The following is a 19,688-nucleotide window of genomic DNA, read 5'->3' as shown; positions in this document are numbered from 1 at the left end:
AAATCCATTTGTGTGAGTGGTGGTGGGGTTTCAAACTTCAGACACACAAGAAAAAATCATTATAATCATTTACATTTCTTTGAGAAGGCATCATAGTCATCATCATCATACGCACTAGCATATAGTAGGCCTAGGCTATATCATAATTATAATCTCTAAATTTCCAAAATGTTTCCATGATACTCCCATATGTTAAACTGATAACTTTATGCGATACACGTTTAAAAATGTGTTACTCAAAAAGTTCCAACAAATATAATCATAATGCTGCTTATTTTACAGGAATCACGTTTCATTACATTTTCCTCTGATTTCATCTGTGTTTACCTCTCCAGAACTGCCATGCTGCAATTAACATCATAATGGATCAGGGTGGGATATCTTAATGCTCCTCTATTGGAAAATAAGAATGTAAGACCATGACAGAACTTATTCCTCAAAGATTTTGGCAGCCCCAGCAAACAATGTCTTAAATATTGATAAAGAACATATTTATGTGTAGGCTATAGGCTAGTTGTTTACTATTGAGGTTTTAATGCTCTGTCTCTTGGGGCCGGTGGGAGTTTTCCACATTGGGAGGGCGGAACTGGAGTTCCAGGAACCAAGGCGAAAGTGAATCAACTCTCTTCTTGAACAGGTTAAAAAAAAACGAATCATAGAATCGTTTAAGTCGCCACTCCAACGCGCTCTAAAAACGATTCTAAAAGTATACCACTGTGTACCTGTTTATCCCTGTGTTTTGTTTTGTTTTGTATTAACTTTTGTTTAATTAGCCAAAATATAGAGCTACGTAGTAGGCCTACCATTGATTACCTCCACAAACGACTTATGTACAGAAAAGTGTGTGGAATGGATACCACAACGTTGCTTGAAAACGCTATAAACGCGTACTACTGTATATAGATAATATGTAACCTATTTTAAATATGTTTTTAGGGGATGAAAAAAGAAACTTTAGAGAACAATAATTCGCACCATGATAAGATGCTCAAGCGCATTGCGAATCGGCTCGAGCGAGTCAAATAATGATTCAGTTCAAAAAGAATGAATCGTTGGCGAATCGGACATCACTAGAGGAGGGCAGAGAGAGAAAAATCACAGCCACCATCACAACATGATCATCACCCCACAGCCCAAACACACTGGTTCAAAAAACAACAGTCTCGAGAATTTCGGACCGAATCTGTGAAGTGGTCCCGCCGTCGGTCTGAAAAGGGACCGTGTTTATCTCTGTTTTTAAGCCGTCAGGGAGTGGATCTGTCTCGGACGCCATCTTTAGCAGCAGTAGCCCGGGAGAGTGAAGAGCTGCTGGGCCACCGTTAACCAGCACCCGGGCTGGAGGAGTTTCTTCAGCGAACTCTCATGCTTGACAGCGATCGATACGTTTTGGGGGACTGATTTGGGGTCGGTAGGCGTGTTTCTGTCTCTTGGGTTTGTTGTTGTTGCGGTCGGAGGAGTTTTCTCGGGCTGGCTGCTCATCCTGGCCTGTTGGGAGGGTAAGTGAGCTGTTAGCTCTTCTGCTAACTTAAGTTCATGTCAAAATAAACACTTCCTGTTTTTCAACACAACAGAAGGGGTTAGTTAAACCTTTGTCGGTTTACTGTAACCGATTCCAGTAAATTAACATTATAACGCAACTGTTTTGATCTAAGTTTATTAGTTTCCACCCAAGTCATGGGTTTGACTGTAGAAGTTTGGCTGCAGGTGATGAAGCAGTTAACAAATCATCTTCATATTCAGCCATGTAGAAATGCATGTGTATGTTAGGATTGTAGCTCTGGGGTGTGTAATCTGTGAGTAATAGGGATGTCACCAGGAGAGCTTGTCTAAGTTATTTCTGTCCATTATGATCATATGTGTCATATCTATTAAGATGTGTATATTTATTGTGATCTGAAATACAAACATGCTGTTCATGTTAAGTGAACGTGCAGTTTATCATCTCCAGGCTGATGTATCCGTGTGTAAACAGCCGTTTAATTAGATGTATTTGTACAGTTGAGACTGAATGATAATGATGGATGGACCTACTGTTTACATTTTGAAGTTTCCATAATGACTGTCTGTCAGCGGGATGCTGCCTTTATTGTTATAGATCTGATGATTCATAAATGGCTCTTAGACATTATCATTGCTTCTGCTACTTGTATATTGGTGCCCGTATGCTGAGTTTGCCCTGCCACAGTGGAAATGGCAGCTCTGATTGTAATGCAGTGAAACTCTGCTGCATTTGTTTATGGCTTTGCATTGCTCATAAACATGCAAACTGGTGGTATGTGATTGAGAGTCTGAATAGTGCCTCTGTTGTTGAGAGACACTGGCTGCTTTCTCCACCGTGATTGTCTTTCTCTGACCTCATTGCTGCCTCTGTCCTCTCTCCGCACAGCATCCGTTACACTGAGCCCTCGGGGTCTCCACTCCCACATCCATCTGATATCAGACCTCTGATTATCATTGATGTCATCAAGTGACTAGCACAAGTTTGGGCTATCAGTTTTGATTCTTTCCATGCAGGATTGTAATTGTCTGAAATATCCTAAATGTATAGCTGTTCTCGCAGTGTGAGAGCTTTGGTGTTGCACTGACCAGATTTGAGTTTTGTCCTCCTGAGTATTGCAATTAATTATGGTTATTATATTTAAGTGCTCAACAACAGTTTATTTATTACTAGTAGTAGTAGAATTATTGCTGGCCCATTAGTTCAGAATTTTACTTGCGTAGATAGTATAATACATGTATTAATTATACATTTATTATATTATTTATTATTATTACGAATGTAAAAATATATAAATAAATTGTTAGTCTTAATATTTGCATAGAATACTTTTTATGTATGTGTATTATTGTTATTACTACTATTATTATTGTTATTATTGCTGGCACAGTAGTTCAGAATTGTACATATTATAGTATAATAAATGTATACATTTTACATTTATTATATTATTTATTATAACTTATTAAATTGTTAGTCGTAATATTTACATATTATTATTATATTTATGTTTGTTTGTTATTTTTATTATTATTATTATTAAAAAATATATTATTATTGCTGGCCCAATATTTTCACTGGGACCATCACAAAATTATAAACTTATATTTTTATATTTGTCACAAAGGATCATATTTGTTTGTTTTTATTATAATAATGAAATACTATATCAATTAAATTATTAATATTTACAGCAGTGAACACTTTGTACTATCGTCATGTGTACAGCTTTGCTATTATTTGGCCTGTTTTCTGGAAGTATATTATAAAGACATTTTTGTTTTGTTTATTGTTTTAAAAAAAACCAGGCCAAATGTATCCTAAAGAAGCATCAAGGGCTTTTTCAAAAATGTATTGAAAAGTAAAATTGATTTTGTGCAAGAGACTAATTATACGTTAATTTAGATGTTTTGCTTGGAAAGAACAATAATATAAATACTTAGCAGCTAGAATGGTCTACAAAATAATGGCCATGGTACTATTTCCAGATGAAATGATCTCCACAGGTGCAGCTAGGATGCAGGGCCTAATCACTCGCAAGGTCATACTCAGTGTTTATAAATACTCAGCGGTGCACCGCCGGCACGGGACAGCATCTCTAAAGCTCTCCCTGTGGAGAAGGACTGGGTCAGACTCAGAGTTGTGCTGCTGTTTGTCTGGCAAATGAGGGGAACTCCCTGCTTGGACAGAGGAGTTTCCTAGACATTCCTCCTCATCTGAATTTAAAGGATGTTGTGATACTTGATTAAGGAGAGGGTTTGATATCCTGACGATTCTTTTAAGCTATAGTCCTAACCGGACGGTGTCTATGAACGGGGATATATAGATGTGTAGGACAGTAATAGTAATATCTAAAGTGTAAGTTAGAAATGACATTTTTGATAATATTATGCATGAACAAGCTGGGTTTTTGGACCGATATAGATATGTTCTTGTATTTCACATCTCTGCGGTAGCAGACCCAAGTTGCAGTTCTGTTTTTTAGCTTTTCACACATTCCTGAATAGCAACTCAGCATTTCTCCATTTGCGTGGCTCGGCTTTGCGTTGACTTTGAGTTTTGTTTAAACTTGTCAGTCCATTGTAAAATGAGATAAAGTCCGAAGGAAATGAGTGAAGGAGTGAAGAATGTTGATGTTGACTTAAAGAGCTGATTAGCACTGAAACGGTTGATGGGAGATTTGAAGTGCCAGTAGCACATGAGCTGAGTGAACAGGAAGTAGAGAAACCGTGAGTGAAAGAAAACGACATCATGTAGGCTGTTCCTGCCCTCCTGTTGTGTCGTCCTGTCCTGCCACATTCCTTCTGTGTGTGTCTGTTGATGATGGGGTGTCATCTCTTTCTGTCTTTCGAAGTCCTGCCCTTACAGCCTGTGTCACATGCTAAGCATCTGGCAGCTAGCATGATTGCTTTGCATCACTGATTTAATTTCTTAAATTCCATGTCAATGAATATGAATTGAGGTATCAAATTGGATGCATCACAGAACATCCTAGAGCCTTTTGCTATCTCTTGAATTGTAAAGCTGAATTACACCCTGAACCATGATCTAGAATGTGTTTTACATCTGTATACCTACTTAGCAAGAAAATGTATGCTTCTGTTGTGGTCCACTCCTCATGTCCCTTCTGTTAATGTGGATGAATCAAATTGCCATTTTCCTTCCTTTAGAAAAACTAACTTGTGACTTACGCCGGAGGTCTAAATATTTCTGGCGTATTTGGTCCCCTCTTCGGATTTTTCTTGAGAATGTATGTTGAATGTCTTTATTGTTTTGTTTTTTGTTTTGTTTTGGGGGTTTTTCACCCGATCCTTGAACTACCAGTTGATGGATGATTGCCTCCATAAGACACCTGTACCACGGTTTTGATATTGTAAAACTATAAAAACAATTCTTTAATAAAAAAAAATAAAAAAATAGAAAACACTTATTTTAAACTATAAAAAATGTATTTAAGAATATTTAAATATAAAAAATATTGGGCTTAAATGGCTTTATTTCAAGAAGGTAACATCTCAAATTAAGGATGTCATTTTTTTTAAATGAATCCCGAGGATGTGCCACTGCCACCCAGGATCATGAAATCATAAACGGTAGATATTTACTTCCTTAAGGTGACCTTGATCACATTTACCTTCATGCTATGTGGACCTTATCATTACACTTAACTCATTCATCAGTGTCGTATGGTTATTTGGTGTCATAATATATAAACAAATATAAATTCAAGCTCAAACAGCCTGTCAAAATGCCTGACACCCTAAATAGTGCATGATGTGTGGCCCAGTGACAGTGAGCATTTTCAGATATAGTTAGTGTATCTGTCAGCTCTGCATATAGTGCTCACGCTTGTGTAAAGGTGAACGGGACGGTGTGATTTGAGTGGGTTGATGTGTGTGTGTGTGTGTGTGTGTGGGCAGAGAGAGTGTGAGGCAGCTGGTGCGGTGGGAGGACGGCACTCGGGCCGGTCTTGTGACTGAGACATCAGCCCTGAGCTCTCAGCATTGTGTCTGTGCAGCCGATCATCTGAGCGTCTCTCTGAGGGGGGAGAGGCGTCCAGAACCCAACGAGCTCCAGCAACAAACAAAGCGCTATTTTAGAATGAGGTCATTCCTATGTGGCTATAGTTTGATGGTGTTTACTAATAAAGCACACAGTGGGAATGCAGGCTGTTTGCATAACTATGACCACATGGTCAGTGTTAAAGTTTAGATGAATTATGAATCCCAAGGATGTGCCTTTTTTTCAGTAATAGTGTGTGTTTCCATCTTAGTTTATGCTCATGTCTTCTTATCGGAAAAAAAGTATCCACCTTGATTGAGCACATAAGTTTTGTATGTGTAATTTTTAGAATTTATGCCCATCTTGGTGTTTCTATTCAGTGTTTTTTTTTTATGCAATATCCTAAAATAGTTACAGCTAAAGTTTGATTTGACCCCGCTGACGTTCATTTTATGGGCAAAAACAGTTTAATATTCTTCAAAATATTTTTTATGTTTCAAAGAAGAAGTAAAGTCATTCAGGTTTGGAACAACATGATTAGGGGAGAAAATGATGACAGAATTCAGTTTTCATTTTTGGGTGAACTGTTCCTTAAAATATTGGCAGATTAGGCTACGTTCAGACCGTCTATCCAAATGAGTTTTTTTGTGCATATACGAATGAAATCCGATCAGATTTAGCAAGTCTGTGAATGGCCAAAAATCACATAAAATTTTTACAAATTCGTTTCGAGCTACATACATATGTTTCGAAATCCTAGTCAAATCGCATTTCTGGAAATCCGTTTCTAGTCTGACCGCTCTGAACGAATTTCACATGGTTTATGTGTCTTTCTCATGCCACGTAATACATAAACATCAGATGTTGTTATAGGAAACATGTTGAAAGTCTTTGCAGAAGCAAGGTTGTTTTGTTGCAAAGTGCTGGATGAGCAGAAAATTACAGTATAAAGGAGATATGTTTTGAAACCGGCAGAAACGACAGCACAAATTAAAGCCACACATACCAGCCTTCTACGTTTCTGCTTTTGCCTGATAAGACACAGTAGTCCAGTGCGGCGGCTACACATTGACATGTTGTAAACTAAGACAACATCTGTATTGCAAACCCCTCCATGTTGTGGTTGTTGTTGTTGTTTTTGGTGTATACCTAACACCAACGCTCATTGCCATAAACCAATGCAGATATTCCAGAAAATGAAAGAGCGGCATGGGGCACTCAAATCGGATCTCAACAGTTGCGATTCACACTGTGGACTGTCAAAATGTAGTGCAGATTCCAATCGGATACAAATAATCGGATTTGGAATGACAGTGTGAACCGTAGCCTCAGGGTATGAAGTCAATTTCATTCATCACAACTCAGTCTTATGTATGAGCCAGCAACTTCTAGTCCAAAACCAACTGATGTAATAATAATAATTGTGTTTTATGATGATGGCATATTTCCTTTTATGTGTAGATTTTAGCTGTTCACTCATGGACAAGGTGGTGAAATAGTTATGCAAACTCCCAGGGTTCGCATTTTGAATAGTGACGGATGTTAGGAACCGTGACGCAGCGGAGCTGAAGAAATTCTCAACAGAAAGATTATAAGGTGCGTCTATCTGGAATGATTCAGTTCAGACGCGTACAGCTGTGAACCAGGTGTCATGATGTCTCTTATTATATCGCTCTGTCAGTTAGTCAGTCATGCACGTAAGCAGATAAACATCGTTCGAGAGGGTAGTTTGCAGCTTCTTGGCCATTGGCTAAGAGATGATGTTGCCATGGAAACTGATGTGCTAGTTGTTGCTGGGCTTCAGATGGGAGCCGGTGCTGGAAGCGATCCCTCTCCTGAGTTTTGGCCGGAGTGTGCTTGACTGCTCTGACACTCCGCTTATTAACATCAGCCTCTCGCCAATAAACCACTCCACCTGCATCAGAGGAAGATGGATATTTCCGTCTCTGTCTCTTTTATATACATCATGATCATCTCTATCAGACAATTTTATTTCAACTTTAGTACTCTATAAATATAGTAATCAAGTTTGTTTCCGTGTGAATCCCAAAACCTTCAATGTTTGGGGTCAGTAAGATTTTTAAATGGATGGCGATTTATTTTATTTTATTTTTTTAAAGAAGTCTCTTATGTTTACCAAGGCTGCATTTATTTAGTCACAAATACAGTAAAAACACTAATGTTTTGAAATATAATTACAATTTAAAATAACTGTTTTCTAATTTAATCTATATTTTAATTTATTAATTTGATAGCAAAGCTAAATTTTCAGCATCATTACTCCAGTGTTCAGTGTTACATGATCCCTCAGAAATCAATGCCGAATGCCGATTTGGTACCTAAGAAACATTTCTTATTGTTGATAACAGTTGCGTTATAGCATGTTCATATTATATTATGATGTATAAAAAGTGCCTTGTGGAGACTTGTGAAGTGGGGATTTGAGTGATGACATAAAAAAACTGTTAAATCAGATTTGAATAGTTAAAACACATTTTGAACTGAAAATGAAAATGATTGACTTGGTCAGCTGTGTAAGGGATGGCTTGACATATTCTGTGGTCAGAATGGTTTAAAATGGAGCAGAAGGCTGGATGAGGAAGCTGAGGGCTGTGGTGTCATTCAGGAGTTTGATGTTCTGGGTATGTTTGCCCAACAACAATGTACTTAAAACGGAAACGTTTTTCCTTTGGGTTTTTCCACGTAGAGACAACAGCGCTGTCAAAACGATACCCGTTCACACCGATCCGCCAAACGACTATAAACGCTGTATTATGCATGCCAGGCCAGTAGTTGGCGATGTCACTTTGTAAAGAAACTACGCGCGTGTAGACTGAACATGTAACGCTCATAGCATCTCCGTTTTTACAAAACGTCAACGGTAATGTTTTCAAAAGTTTGCGTTTTCAGGCCCCCAAAACGCTGTTGTCGTGTAAATGAACAGCCAAAATGCATAAAAAGTTTTCTGTTTTTAGTTGAAAACTGTGTCGTGGGAGCGGTGTGTTTGTAAGAATGGGAGGGCCACCGGTGTTATGACTGCAGCTCTTGGTTGTCTCCCGCACACTTCCTCTCTCCCTCTCTCTTAGGCTCACAAGAGGAACTCACTGTCAAGCTCAGTGACCACATCTGCTGTAATGCGCAAACCCGGAGCAGTTAAACAGCAGTTTAAGCACATAGTTTCTCTTAGAGTTTTCTAGTGCACAGAACTTTTATGATCCCCCCTTTCTGTTCATTCATAATTCTTAGCACAGGAGTGTTGACATATACAGTGAAGTCCAAACGTCTGAGTCCCCATTGAAAATTTGGGATTCAGAATTTTAACAAACTGATTTTTCACAAATATTCTCATATAAATCCCTCTGCATATTTTGAATCCCTATTTTTATCAATGAAATGCTAATGATTGTCTGTCTCTCTCTCTTTCTGTCAGGTTTTGGTCCATATGAGGCCACTGTCTTGCAGATGAGCCATCAGTGGGGGCTGTCGTGTCGCAGACCCAGATAGTGACTGGCGGCTGCGGCCCCGCCCCCTCCCAGCATGCCCAACGCTGTTCGCGCGGGGAGTCTGAAAGACCCCGAGATCTCAGATCTCTTTTTTAAAGAAGACCCCGAAAAACTATTCTCAGACCTGAGGGAGATCGGTCATGGCAGCTTCGGTGCTGTATACTTTGTGAGTACTTTTGCATCTCCCTAGAAAATGGCTTTTAAACTCTGTTTGCTTATTTTAGGTTGTGAGGAAACACAGTCAATCATTCTTCTACTGAATTTTGTGTTTATTTATTTTTACAGGCACGGGATGTGCGGACCTCAGAGGTGGTGGCCATCAAGAAAATGTCATATAGTGGAAAACAGTCTAATGAGGTGAAAATAAATACTATTTATAATACTATTATAAGTGCTATGCTGAGTTAAGAGAGATTACACATGATTGTGTCTCCCTCCAGACTGTAGCCTATGCATACTGTATATCCCATGATTCATTATTTAACCAGAGCTCTGATGCACACTGTATTTTTCTATTCACGAGTAGACGTGTTAAAGGTTTAATGAGGTGAATGTGCAGCAATGTTGTTATTGTTAACTAAAATATAACAATTTTGTTATTAACTAAAAAGTGTGTTTTTTAATTATAAATGGAAAAACTTTTTTTTAAAAAAACTTAGAAGTGTTGTCTTGGCAATTAACTAAAATAAAAAAAAGTTCAAGTTGAAGAACTAAAATTACTAAAACTGACATACATAAAAAAATAATGATTAATAGAATTAATAAAATGACAAAAGAACATAACAAAATGACTAAAATGTATACTCTATTTATACTCAAATTAAATCTAATTCAAAACATGAATAAATACTATTATAATATATAAATAATACTAAAATAACACTGGAGGACTGTAACTTATGGCTCAAAGAGGACAGTTCTTGTAGACAGAAAACAAAAAGATAAGGATCCAATCACTGTTTATCTGAATCCTATCTTTTCATAAAAAGACAGGAATAAACTCTTTTTTTATTTGATGACAAATCATGTCATGTCTTTTTAACCTGCACTTCTAATCAGGGTAAAAAATATATATATTGCTCCTGCCGACCAGAGAGGCATTTTCCTTGCATAACTACTGTATATGCAGGTCTAATTACATTATGTGTAGTTTCATATGAATTGATTAATTGGCAAAACTGATTACTTTCTAATCTAGTCTCATCTTTTTTTCTAGAAATGGCAAGATATAATAAAGGAGGTGAAATTCCTTCAGAGGATAAAGCATCCAAACAGCATAGAATATAAAGGATGCTACCTGCGAGAGCACACAGCATGGGTAAGAAACCTGACCCTGTGACCTGACCTGGCTCACGTAGCCTTATGTGAACATATGTATCTATATCGGTGGCAGTTCTGCATATGATGTAATTATATTTGTTGGATTACATGCTGAAATGTGTCTCTGTCTCTCTAGCTGGCTATGGAGTACTGTCTGGGGTCCGCCTCAGATCTTCTCGAGGGTATGCTTGGATGTTTTGATGCTTGCTTAATGTGATGATTAGCTGCAAAGATATGTGCTCTCTATATACATCCTCCTGTTATGAGCAAAAATAAGCATTTATTTATGGAAGTATTTGTTTATCTCCAGAGAGAACTCTATAAACTTTTTTTTTTTTTTACTCGCAGTACACAAAAAACCTTTACAAGAGATGGAGATAGCAGCGATTACTCATGGTGCTTTGCAGGGGTTGGCGTACCTCCACTCTCACAACATGATTCACAGGTGAGTTCTCATGTTAGTGAAGAGTTTATTAGTACCAAATCTGGCTATATATATATATATATATATATGGTTATGGTTTTTAGATATATATATACATATAATATTTAGTTTCTTAGTATCAAACCTGAATAATAATAACATATAGATATTTTTCTATCAATTATTGTCGGTGCTCTTTTTAAAAAATATATTATTTTTTTTTATCTTTCTTACCCCAAACTTCTGAATGGAGATGTATCATGGTTTCCACAAAGATTAATCAGGAAAAACATTTTCAACACTGATAATAATAAGAAATTTTTCTTGAGCACCAAATCAACATATTATAATGATTTCTGAAGGATCACATGACACTGAAGACTGGAGTAATGATGCCATCGCAGGGGTTCAGTTCAGTTTTGTAAGTTCACCCTTTTACTCCGCTGTTTGACAGGGATATCAAGGCTGGGAACATCCTGCTCACAGAGCCTGGACAGGTGAAGCTGGCAGATTTCGGTTCTGCTTCTATCGCTTCTCCTGCTAATTCATTTGTAGGGACTCCTTATTGGTGAGTCGCACATTTTTTCCTATTTATCTCTGAGAATTTCAACAGTTATAAATTTCATAGACCTCATCAAACTATATAAATGAATCAATCATAGGCAAGTCTGCTTGTCGTGCCTAAATGAGCCTAAATGTTGGTTAATCAGATTTTAAGCATTAAAAGTTGTATCGTTAGATTCTGCCTAGGCCTGCCAACTACTAAAATGTATTATTAATAGTTTATGGTTGCATTACATTACACTGAAATCTTCTGTTTTTCTCCAATATCTGCTTTTTCTTCTATTTTAGGATGGCCCCAGAGGTGATTCTGGCCATGGATGAGGGTCAGTATGATGGAAAGGTTGACATCTGGTCTCTAGGAATAACCTGTATTGAATTAGGTGAGATGAAATAATATGATTCATATAGACTTAATTTTTTTTTCTAATAGTTTCTAATAGTCTTTTTCTCCTCTAGCTGAAAGGAAACCTCCGCTCTTCAACATGAATGCAATGAGTGCCTTATACCATATCGCGCAGAATGAGAGTCCATCCCTACAGTCCAGTGAATGGTGAGTTGATAGCTTCGAGTTGAGGAAGGTTAATGAACACTAGAGAAATCCCGTGTTATTTAAAAATATCCTGCTCTTTCTTTTCCCAGGACGGATTACTTCAGAAACTTTGTGGACTCCTGCTTACAGAAGTTGCCCCAGGACAGACCCAACTCTGAAGAACTGCTGAAAGTAAGTTAAAGAAAGTACTCTGTTCAAACTGAAGTATGGAGTTCAGTGAGTTCTTCCTGAATATTTTATGAATAAAATATTTTTATCCAGTCTCTAATGCTCACCACGGGTGTATTTATTTGATCAAAAATACAATAAAAAAAACTAGCAATAATGTGAAATATTATTACAATGTAAAGTACTATTATTTTTTATTTTAATAAAATTTTCAGTCTTCAGTGTCACATGATACTTCAGAAATCATTCTAATATGCTGATTTGCTGCTCAGGAAACATTTCTTATTATTATAAATATTGAAAAAAGTTGTTTGTAAGATTATTCATTTCTTTAAAAAAAAAGATCTTACTGACCATAAACTTTTGAACGGTAGAGTACATAATTAACAAAATTAGGAGAATTTACAGCGTGAGAAATGATTGTGTTTGAAATATGATCAGCTTGAATTGAACAGGTAGATTAACACATTAAAGTAAAAATTCTCACTCAGTTTCTTTTAAAGCATCTGATCCTCCTTATCTTGATCATCATAACCTTGTCTTGTTGTGTGCAGCATGCATTTGTCCAGCGCGAGCGGCCAGAGTCGGTGCTTATGGACCTGATCCAGCGCACCAAAGATGCTGTGAGAGAGCTGGACAACCTGCAGTACCGCAAGATGAAAAAGATCCTCTTCCAGGAGGCCCACAATGGCCCTGCGGCAGAGGTCCCAGACGACGAGGAGGTCAGTTGTTGTAATAGCATATCTCGTCTTCCTTCAACCATTGGTGCTCTGTCAAATGTGTTTTACAGTCTTCCTGCAGAGGGGAGACGTTTTTTTTGTCCTGGTCTATAGACATGCATTGCCTCAACACTTTTTTACTGAAGAGATGTTTCTATTTATTTATTGTGTTGTAGGAAGTGGAGCACAGTGCTGGCCGCACGGGCACAGTGAACAGTGTGGGCAGTAACCAGTCCATCCCTAGCATGTCCATCAGTGCGAGTTCACAGAGCAGCTCGGTTAACAGCCTGCCTGACGCCACAGACGCCACCGATGACAACAAGAGCGAGGTGGACCTGATGGAAAAAGACCAAACCATCATACCCAACAGCTCCATGATCCACGTCAAACCGGTTCGTGCACGTCCACTGTATTTACATTCACATTTATTCTCTTGCTTGTATTATATGCAAAGTGCATGCATCACTCAGTCACCATTACTTCAGCACGTAAGACATAGGTTGATCAGTCACAAAGGATACTCCTACAGACTGTTTACCACTTTCTCGATCTGGCCAGCTCTAATCTGATTGGCTGACACCATTCATGTTTTTATAGTAAAAAAAAGTTGTTTACAAGGTACTGCCTTTTTCACATATGTGAAAATAAAAAAAAACAGTACTTGTTACTTTTGGATGAAAAAAATTCTGATCACCTACATGCATTTTTCAGTGTTTTCTGTACAACCTTTTACATCATTATTTAAATAAAATGTTCCCCATTTCTTTTTAGCACCGTATTGTAGTTACAGACCGCTAAACATTACAAAAAAACAATTACATTTTTCAATCAGTCATTTTTTTTTGACAGAATAAACTGCATTGTGGGCCGGATTTTGCAGTTTGGTCAATGGCTTAACTAAATTATTAGTTAAGTCAAAACCGCTAAAAGTTAAATGAAAGTTTTAGTAGTTAATGTTGAGTACTAAAATGCTTGAAGTATTAATGCAGGACACAAAACTTTAAGTTTAAGAAGTGAGACCTTTGTAACCGCTCTTTGACTGTCTTTGAATTCTAAAGTACATTGAACATATGCATGGCCTATTTGGTAATAATACGCTTAATGTGTCTGAAGGAGGAAGAAAGCTACCAGGAAGAAACCGAGGCTCAGAAACAGCCCACGGAGCCCCAGTCTCCCCCAGCACAGACACCACGACGTCAGTACCGGAATCGAGAGCACTTTGCCACCATCCGCACAGCCTCCCTGGTGAGAGCCAGATTACCACCCAAGAACAGATTCAGGGAGTCTGTTTGCTCTCTGATCACTTCAAGTTGAACAGTTCACTGTTTCTACTACACAAAGCTACTTTCTGTTCTGCTGGTCAAGCGCTTGTCATTGTGTGTCCTAGGTGACGCGTCAGATTCAAGAACACGAGCAGGACTCCGAGGTGCGCGAGCAGATGTCTGGCTACAAACGTATGCGCAGGCAGCACCAGAAACACCTCCTGGCCCTCGAGAACAAGCTGAAGGGTGAGATGGACGAGCACAGACTCAAGTTAGACAAAGAACTGGAGAATCAGAGGAACAGCTTTGCTGCCGAGATGGACAAACTCATCAAGAAGCACCAAGGCACCATGGAGAAAGATGTAATGAAACATTATCATACAAAACCAAACCATAAAAGAGCTGAAGATGTATTGAAACGTCATCAATTATTGATGTTTATAGTTTAAAAACATTGAACTGACAGAATTAATGATCTGTTTATAATGCATTATTCTGCCTATCAGGCCAAGACTTTTACCAACGATGAAAAGAAATTTATGCAGCATATTCAGAGCCAGCAGAAGAAGGAGCTCAACAGCTTCCTGGAGTCTCAGAAACGCGAGTACAAACTGCGCAAGGAACAGCTCAAAGAGGTCAGGAAGCCACTCTGGACAGCCTCACTCTCATCCTCGTTATATTCCGTTACACATTCCCATTTATTGCATTTTTTCATTGCAGGAGCTGAATGAGAACCAGTCCACACCAAAGAAGGAGAAGCAGGAGTGGCTGTCCAAGAAGAAGGAGAACTTCCAGCACTTCCAGGCAGAGGAGGAGGCCAACCTACTCCGCCGACAGCGGCAATATCTAGAGCTCGAGTGCCGCAGGTTCAAACGGCGCATTCTCATTGCACGTCACAACGTGGAGCAAGATCTCATGAGAGAGGTCAGCAGGCAGAGAGCTTTACATAAACTCACAAATCTAAATTAGGACTCCTTATGTCTCCAGTTTTGGGCTTTAAACCGAGCCAGAAATTAGTGACATTAATCAGTCTGACATGTGTCTGTTCTCAGGAGTTGAACAAGCGTCAGACGCAGAAGGATCTGGAGCACGCCATGCTGCTCCGACACCATGAGTCCATGCAGGAGCTGGAGTTCAGGCACCTGAGCACTATCCAGAAGATGCGTGCGGAGCAGATCCGCCTGCAGCACCAAACCGAGCTCACCAACCAGCTGGAGTACAACAAGCGCAGGGAGAGGGAGCTCAGACGCAAACACGTCATGGAGGTCCGACAGCAGCCTAAGAGCCTCAAGGTAAAATCACTCTAGCTTTCTTAGTCAAGGTTGTAAGTTGCAAGTCCTTGAAAAGAAGTCTGGTGGGTGTATAGCATAGTGGTTGAACTGGGATGGCAACCGAACTGATTAAATAAATAAAAATAAGATTAGTTTGGTCATGAAAAATTTGATCCAGCCGATTGCTTCTAGATGAACGGGTCACAATGTTTTTTAAATAACACTTTATTTTATGGTAACATAGTAACATTGTACTTACTTAAATAAGTACTGAGTACTATTAATGAACTACATGTACTTACTATAGAGTTACGGTTTGGGTTAGACTTTGGTTTAGGGCTAGGAACTTGTGATTATGCATTAATTAACTGTTATTATTATAGAAAGTGCATGTAGTAACGTGTAATTATGCATAATTAACTGTTGTTATTATTATAGAAAGTGCATGTAGTAACGTGTAATTATGCATAATTAACTGTTATTATTATAGAAAGTGCATGTAGTAACGTGTAACTACATCACCTTAAATAAAGTGTTACCTGATTAGCGAACCTTCCACCAACCAACTAGTTAATTAGTGAGGACCGCTGCATTCGATTTCATTCTTTTGTGTTCAATCCATTTGTTTTTGAACACGTTAACACATCCTATTTGAATGCCCCTGAGGAAACCCTTTGCACATGTCTAATTACTTGATTTATTTAACTAATTCTGTTTACTGATGTTTTTGCCATCATGTTGTTTCTCTGACAGTCCAAAGAGCTCCAGATCAAGAAACAGTTTCAGGATACATGTAAGATCCAGACCCGGCAGTACAAAGCCCTGCGAAACCACCTGCTGGAGAGCACGCCAAAACCCGAACACAAGACCATGCTGAAGAGACTGAAGGAGGAGCAAACCAGGAAACTAGCCATCCTCGCCGAGCAGTACGACCACACCATCAACAACATGCTCTCCACACAGGCTGTGAGTACAAGACAGAAAACAATAAGCTAAAACTGTTTGACCATCAATGCCTGATCTAATGACACGACGCTCTCGCTCTCTCTCAGTTGCGCCTGGACGAGGCGCAGGAGGCGGAGTGTCAGGTGCTGAGGATGCAGCTGCAGCAAGAGTTGGAGCTATTGAATGCGTATCAGAGTAAGATCAAGATGCAGACGGACGCCCAGCAGGAGCGAGAGAGGAAGGAGCTGGAGCAGAGAGTGTCTCTCCGGAGGGCCCTGCTGGAGACTAAGGTCTCTGGACACTTAAACAGACAACCAAAAAGCTTTGTTTGAATTAATTCCTATATGTTCTTGTAAAATATGTCCAATTTAGTATTGTCATATTGGGGTCATGCAGCTGAGTAGGATATATTCTATAATAAGTCTTATGGGGCTATTCTGGTGCAACTTCACAAAACCAACAAGGTGCGTGGAAAAGACAAAAATACAACACAAACACAAAACCAGCTGTACTTGTGGAGTGGAGAAATGAAAAAATAAAAATCCAGCTTCAAATTTTGATTGTGTTTCAATTTTCCACTCCACAAGTGCTGTATGATCTGTTTAGACAGACATTGTTAAAAAGAGTTAAACTTGTATTTATTTTTTACAGTGGTCCCAAAATGTATTTGGACAATTCATTTAATGTTGAACAGGGAAAAAATTATTTTATCATTTAAAACTAATGATTTGACATTTATATATAATCAAGCCTTAAGTGTCCAGATTGTTTGGGCTACCGTACATGAAACTTTATATAAAACCATATTAATAATTAAACCTGACTGTCTGTCCTCTGCAGATCGAAGAGGAGATGTTTACCTTGCAGAACGAGCGCACGGAGCGTATCCGTAGCCTGCTGGAGCGCCAGGCCCGAGAGATTGAGGCTTTCGACTCAGAAAGCATGCGCTTAGGCTTTAGCAACATGGTGTTGGCTAACATCTCTCCTGAGGGCCTCAGCCACAGCTTTCCTGGGGCCCCGGCCAGTTGGATCCCCCATCAGCATCACTCAGATGGCTCTCAGGGGACACAGTGGGGCAGCAGCACTGGTTCAGGGCCCAGCCACCACTACCACTCCAGTCAGGGAGGACCACAGGCCCAGCAGGGCTGGGGCCAAGCCATCCCAGGAGGTGGGCTTCCTCCGTGGGGCCACTCTCCCTCGGGCCCTCCAGGGGCCATGCCAAAAAGCAGTGTGGGGATGCGTAACAGCCCCCAGGCGCTTAGGAGGACCACCTCAGCGGGGCGCACTGAGCCGGGCATGAGTAGGAGCACCAGCATCACATCTCAGATATCCAACGGTTCACACCTGTCCTTTACATAGACACCAGTGCGTTTGTGCCAACCCTGCACACACAAACACACACAGGGTAGGGGAACGCACTGGCCCACACTAAAGACTGGCACAGAGAGCAGAGCTAACTGCACTCATCTACCCTCCTCCCTCTCTTCTCCTTCTCTTTCTCTCTCATTTCACTTTCCCACATGCAGATGTGCAGGTAAACTATAGTAAATATCACTCAGGTCAATAGCTATTCTAACTTTGCATGAAGCTTGTTTGACAGCCATGCAGAGCTTGAGTCAAAAACACTAGTCTAATTTAAAGCTCACTTGATGGGATTAATTTCATGCTTATATTATAAAGAAATATAAATATATAAAATCGAAAATAAATATTTTATTGGTTTAGCTTTACTCCACTTCATGTGTGGATTCATAAACCAAAAGGATGTTGAAAGGAGATGTTGGCCATAATTCTTAACATTTGCATGTAATGATTATGTAAGAATAGAATCTAAGCTGTCAGCCTGCTGTCATGCTCTTAGGAAAAACAATTTGGGTTTTAAAAAAAGAATGAAATCAAGATGGATTGAGTTTGCGCAGTATACGTAATGCCTGTGTTAGGAAGAGAGTTGGCCAATCTGTTGATTTGAGGGAAAGCGTTTTCGTTCTTAGATTTTTTAAGTTTGACGATTCATTTGCAGAGAAGATTTAGGAGTTTGCCTACATCAAGTACTGTATTTTTGCAGAGAATAATGTGAATTAAAATACACTTTTTTTCGTTAGTTTTATTTTGACAATCCCTTACAGACCTTTTTGTCATGTTTAGTCGGCAGGTAAAGGTCAATGGGGCCGTGTTGCCCAAGCAGTGTGTTTTTGCCGAGTTTAGGATTTTAAATCGTGCAAGCAAGCACAAATCTTTTCATATCTCCAGCATGTTTGTTTGTTTGGCTGTACTTGCATTAAGAAACTTAGTTATGGCTTCTTCAGTCTTCTTAGCCTTCGATATACCCTACATTTTATTAGGTCAGCCAGCTTTCATCTGGATCAGGTGTCCAGACACATTAAGATGTGGTGCTTTCTTGATTATTCATTATCTGTGCTGTTTTATGCGTACAATGCCAGCTTTAAGATATCAGATATATGTTCAGTGCCTTGAATGCGTTAATAATTTAAATATTAAGTAGAGACATGCCAAGATGAATGTTCTCATGTAGCTGAAAAAAACACTCCCAAATTTAGAGTCTAAACATATTCCACCAATGTAATGAAGGTCCATTTAAGGTCTGGATCATGAGTGTGTTTTGTTATGAATATATTTGGTTGTACTTATAAAAATGAGCTTAATGTAACGCTAAATACTTGTGTTAAACTTTTGAGGTGCCTTTTAATAGCTGCCAAGCAGAAGCACTTTATGTAGTGTGTCATGTTTCGAGGAATATTTTTACAAGCGTTCTCAGTTATGGCAATGATTAATGCAGGCGTAAACTGTAGTGTGTGATGGCGGATGTCCAGTATGTTTACTGTTACTCTTTTCAAAAGGTCTATGTGGTAATTTTAGTTTAGATAATTTAAAGTGGTAGATATTAATTATTTGGCGCTTTTACTAGTGTTGTCTGCATTTGTCAATGCATAAGGAAAACAATGTAGAACCTGTTTGAATGTATCCTGACCTTCGACAGGTTTATGTTGTGTTTTTGGCACTCTAGGAATGTAATGAGTATGAATGACTTGATTTTTTTTTTCCCTCGCAAGGTCGTGACAGCAGGCTTAGTTTTGTGACACTTAATAGGAGCAGGCAAACACTCTTGATGGTCTCATGACCTCCACACTAAATAGCACTGTTTCACACTCATTCACTACCAGTCATACATTTGGATACATCTACTGTTTATTTATTATTACTATTTTCCATATTTTAAATACTAGTATATTGAGTATACACTACCGTTCAAAAGTTGGGGTCAGAAAGATTTTTTTTATGTTTTTAAAAGAAGTCTCATCAAAGCTGCATTTACAGTGAAAGCAGTAATATTGTGAAATGTTATTCAATTAAAAAGAACTGCTTTCTATTTTTATGTATTTTAAAAAGTAATTTATTTCTGTGATGGCAAAGCTGAATTTTCAGAATCATCCTCAGTGTCAC

At 38.8% G+C, this 19,688-nt stretch overlaps 1 protein-coding gene across 1 annotated transcript; it reads left to right on the top strand.

Moving 5' to 3' along the window:
• The first annotated feature begins 1,044 nt into the window (after positions 1-1,044).
• taok1a (TAO kinase 1a) lies at positions 1,045-17,990 on the top strand. The gene is made up of 20 exons (XM_056263489.1): positions 1,045-1,496; positions 8,931-9,169; positions 9,289-9,360; positions 10,220-10,321; positions 10,460-10,505; positions 10,672-10,768; positions 11,202-11,315; positions 11,600-11,691; positions 11,768-11,861; positions 11,951-12,032; positions 12,584-12,751; positions 12,925-13,140; positions 13,862-13,993; positions 14,136-14,372; positions 14,517-14,645; positions 14,731-14,934; positions 15,063-15,302; positions 16,035-16,247; positions 16,334-16,516; positions 17,067-17,990. The coding sequence occupies exons 2-20, from the start codon at positions 9,038-9,040 to the stop codon at positions 17,583-17,585; spliced, it is 3,072 nt and encodes a 1,023-aa protein (XP_056119464.1). The 5' UTR covers positions 1,045-1,496; positions 8,931-9,037; the 3' UTR covers positions 17,586-17,990.
• The last annotated feature ends 1,698 nt before the right edge of the window (positions 17,991-19,688 follow it).

This window comes from Rhinichthys klamathensis, unplaced genomic scaffold, assembly GCF_029890125.1.
Source record: "Rhinichthys klamathensis goyatoka isolate OS25496 unplaced genomic scaffold, OSU_Roscu_1.1 h1tg000206l_1, whole genome shotgun sequence".
In the NCBI taxonomy this organism is placed as follows: Eukaryota; Metazoa; Chordata; class Actinopteri; order Cypriniformes; family Leuciscidae; genus Rhinichthys; species Rhinichthys klamathensis.
This window is presented reverse-complemented; position numbering and strand designations above follow the sequence as displayed.

What these genes read in the sequence shown, in the direction of transcription:
- taok1a (XM_056263489.1), top strand. Translation starts at nt 9,038, where the DNA reads ATGCCCAACGCTGTTCGCGCGGGGAGTCTGAAAGACCCCGAGATCTCA. An exon ending in TCCCTACAGTCCAGTGAATG is followed by an intron (nt 11,862 to 11,950) that starts GTGAGTTGATAG and finishes TTCTTTTCCCAG; the next exon opens with GACGGATTACTTCAGAAACT. An exon ending in ACATGCTCTCCACACAGGCT is followed by an intron (nt 16,248 to 16,333) that starts GTGAGTACAAGA and finishes GCTCTCTCTCAG; the next exon opens with TTGCGCCTGGACGAGGCGCA.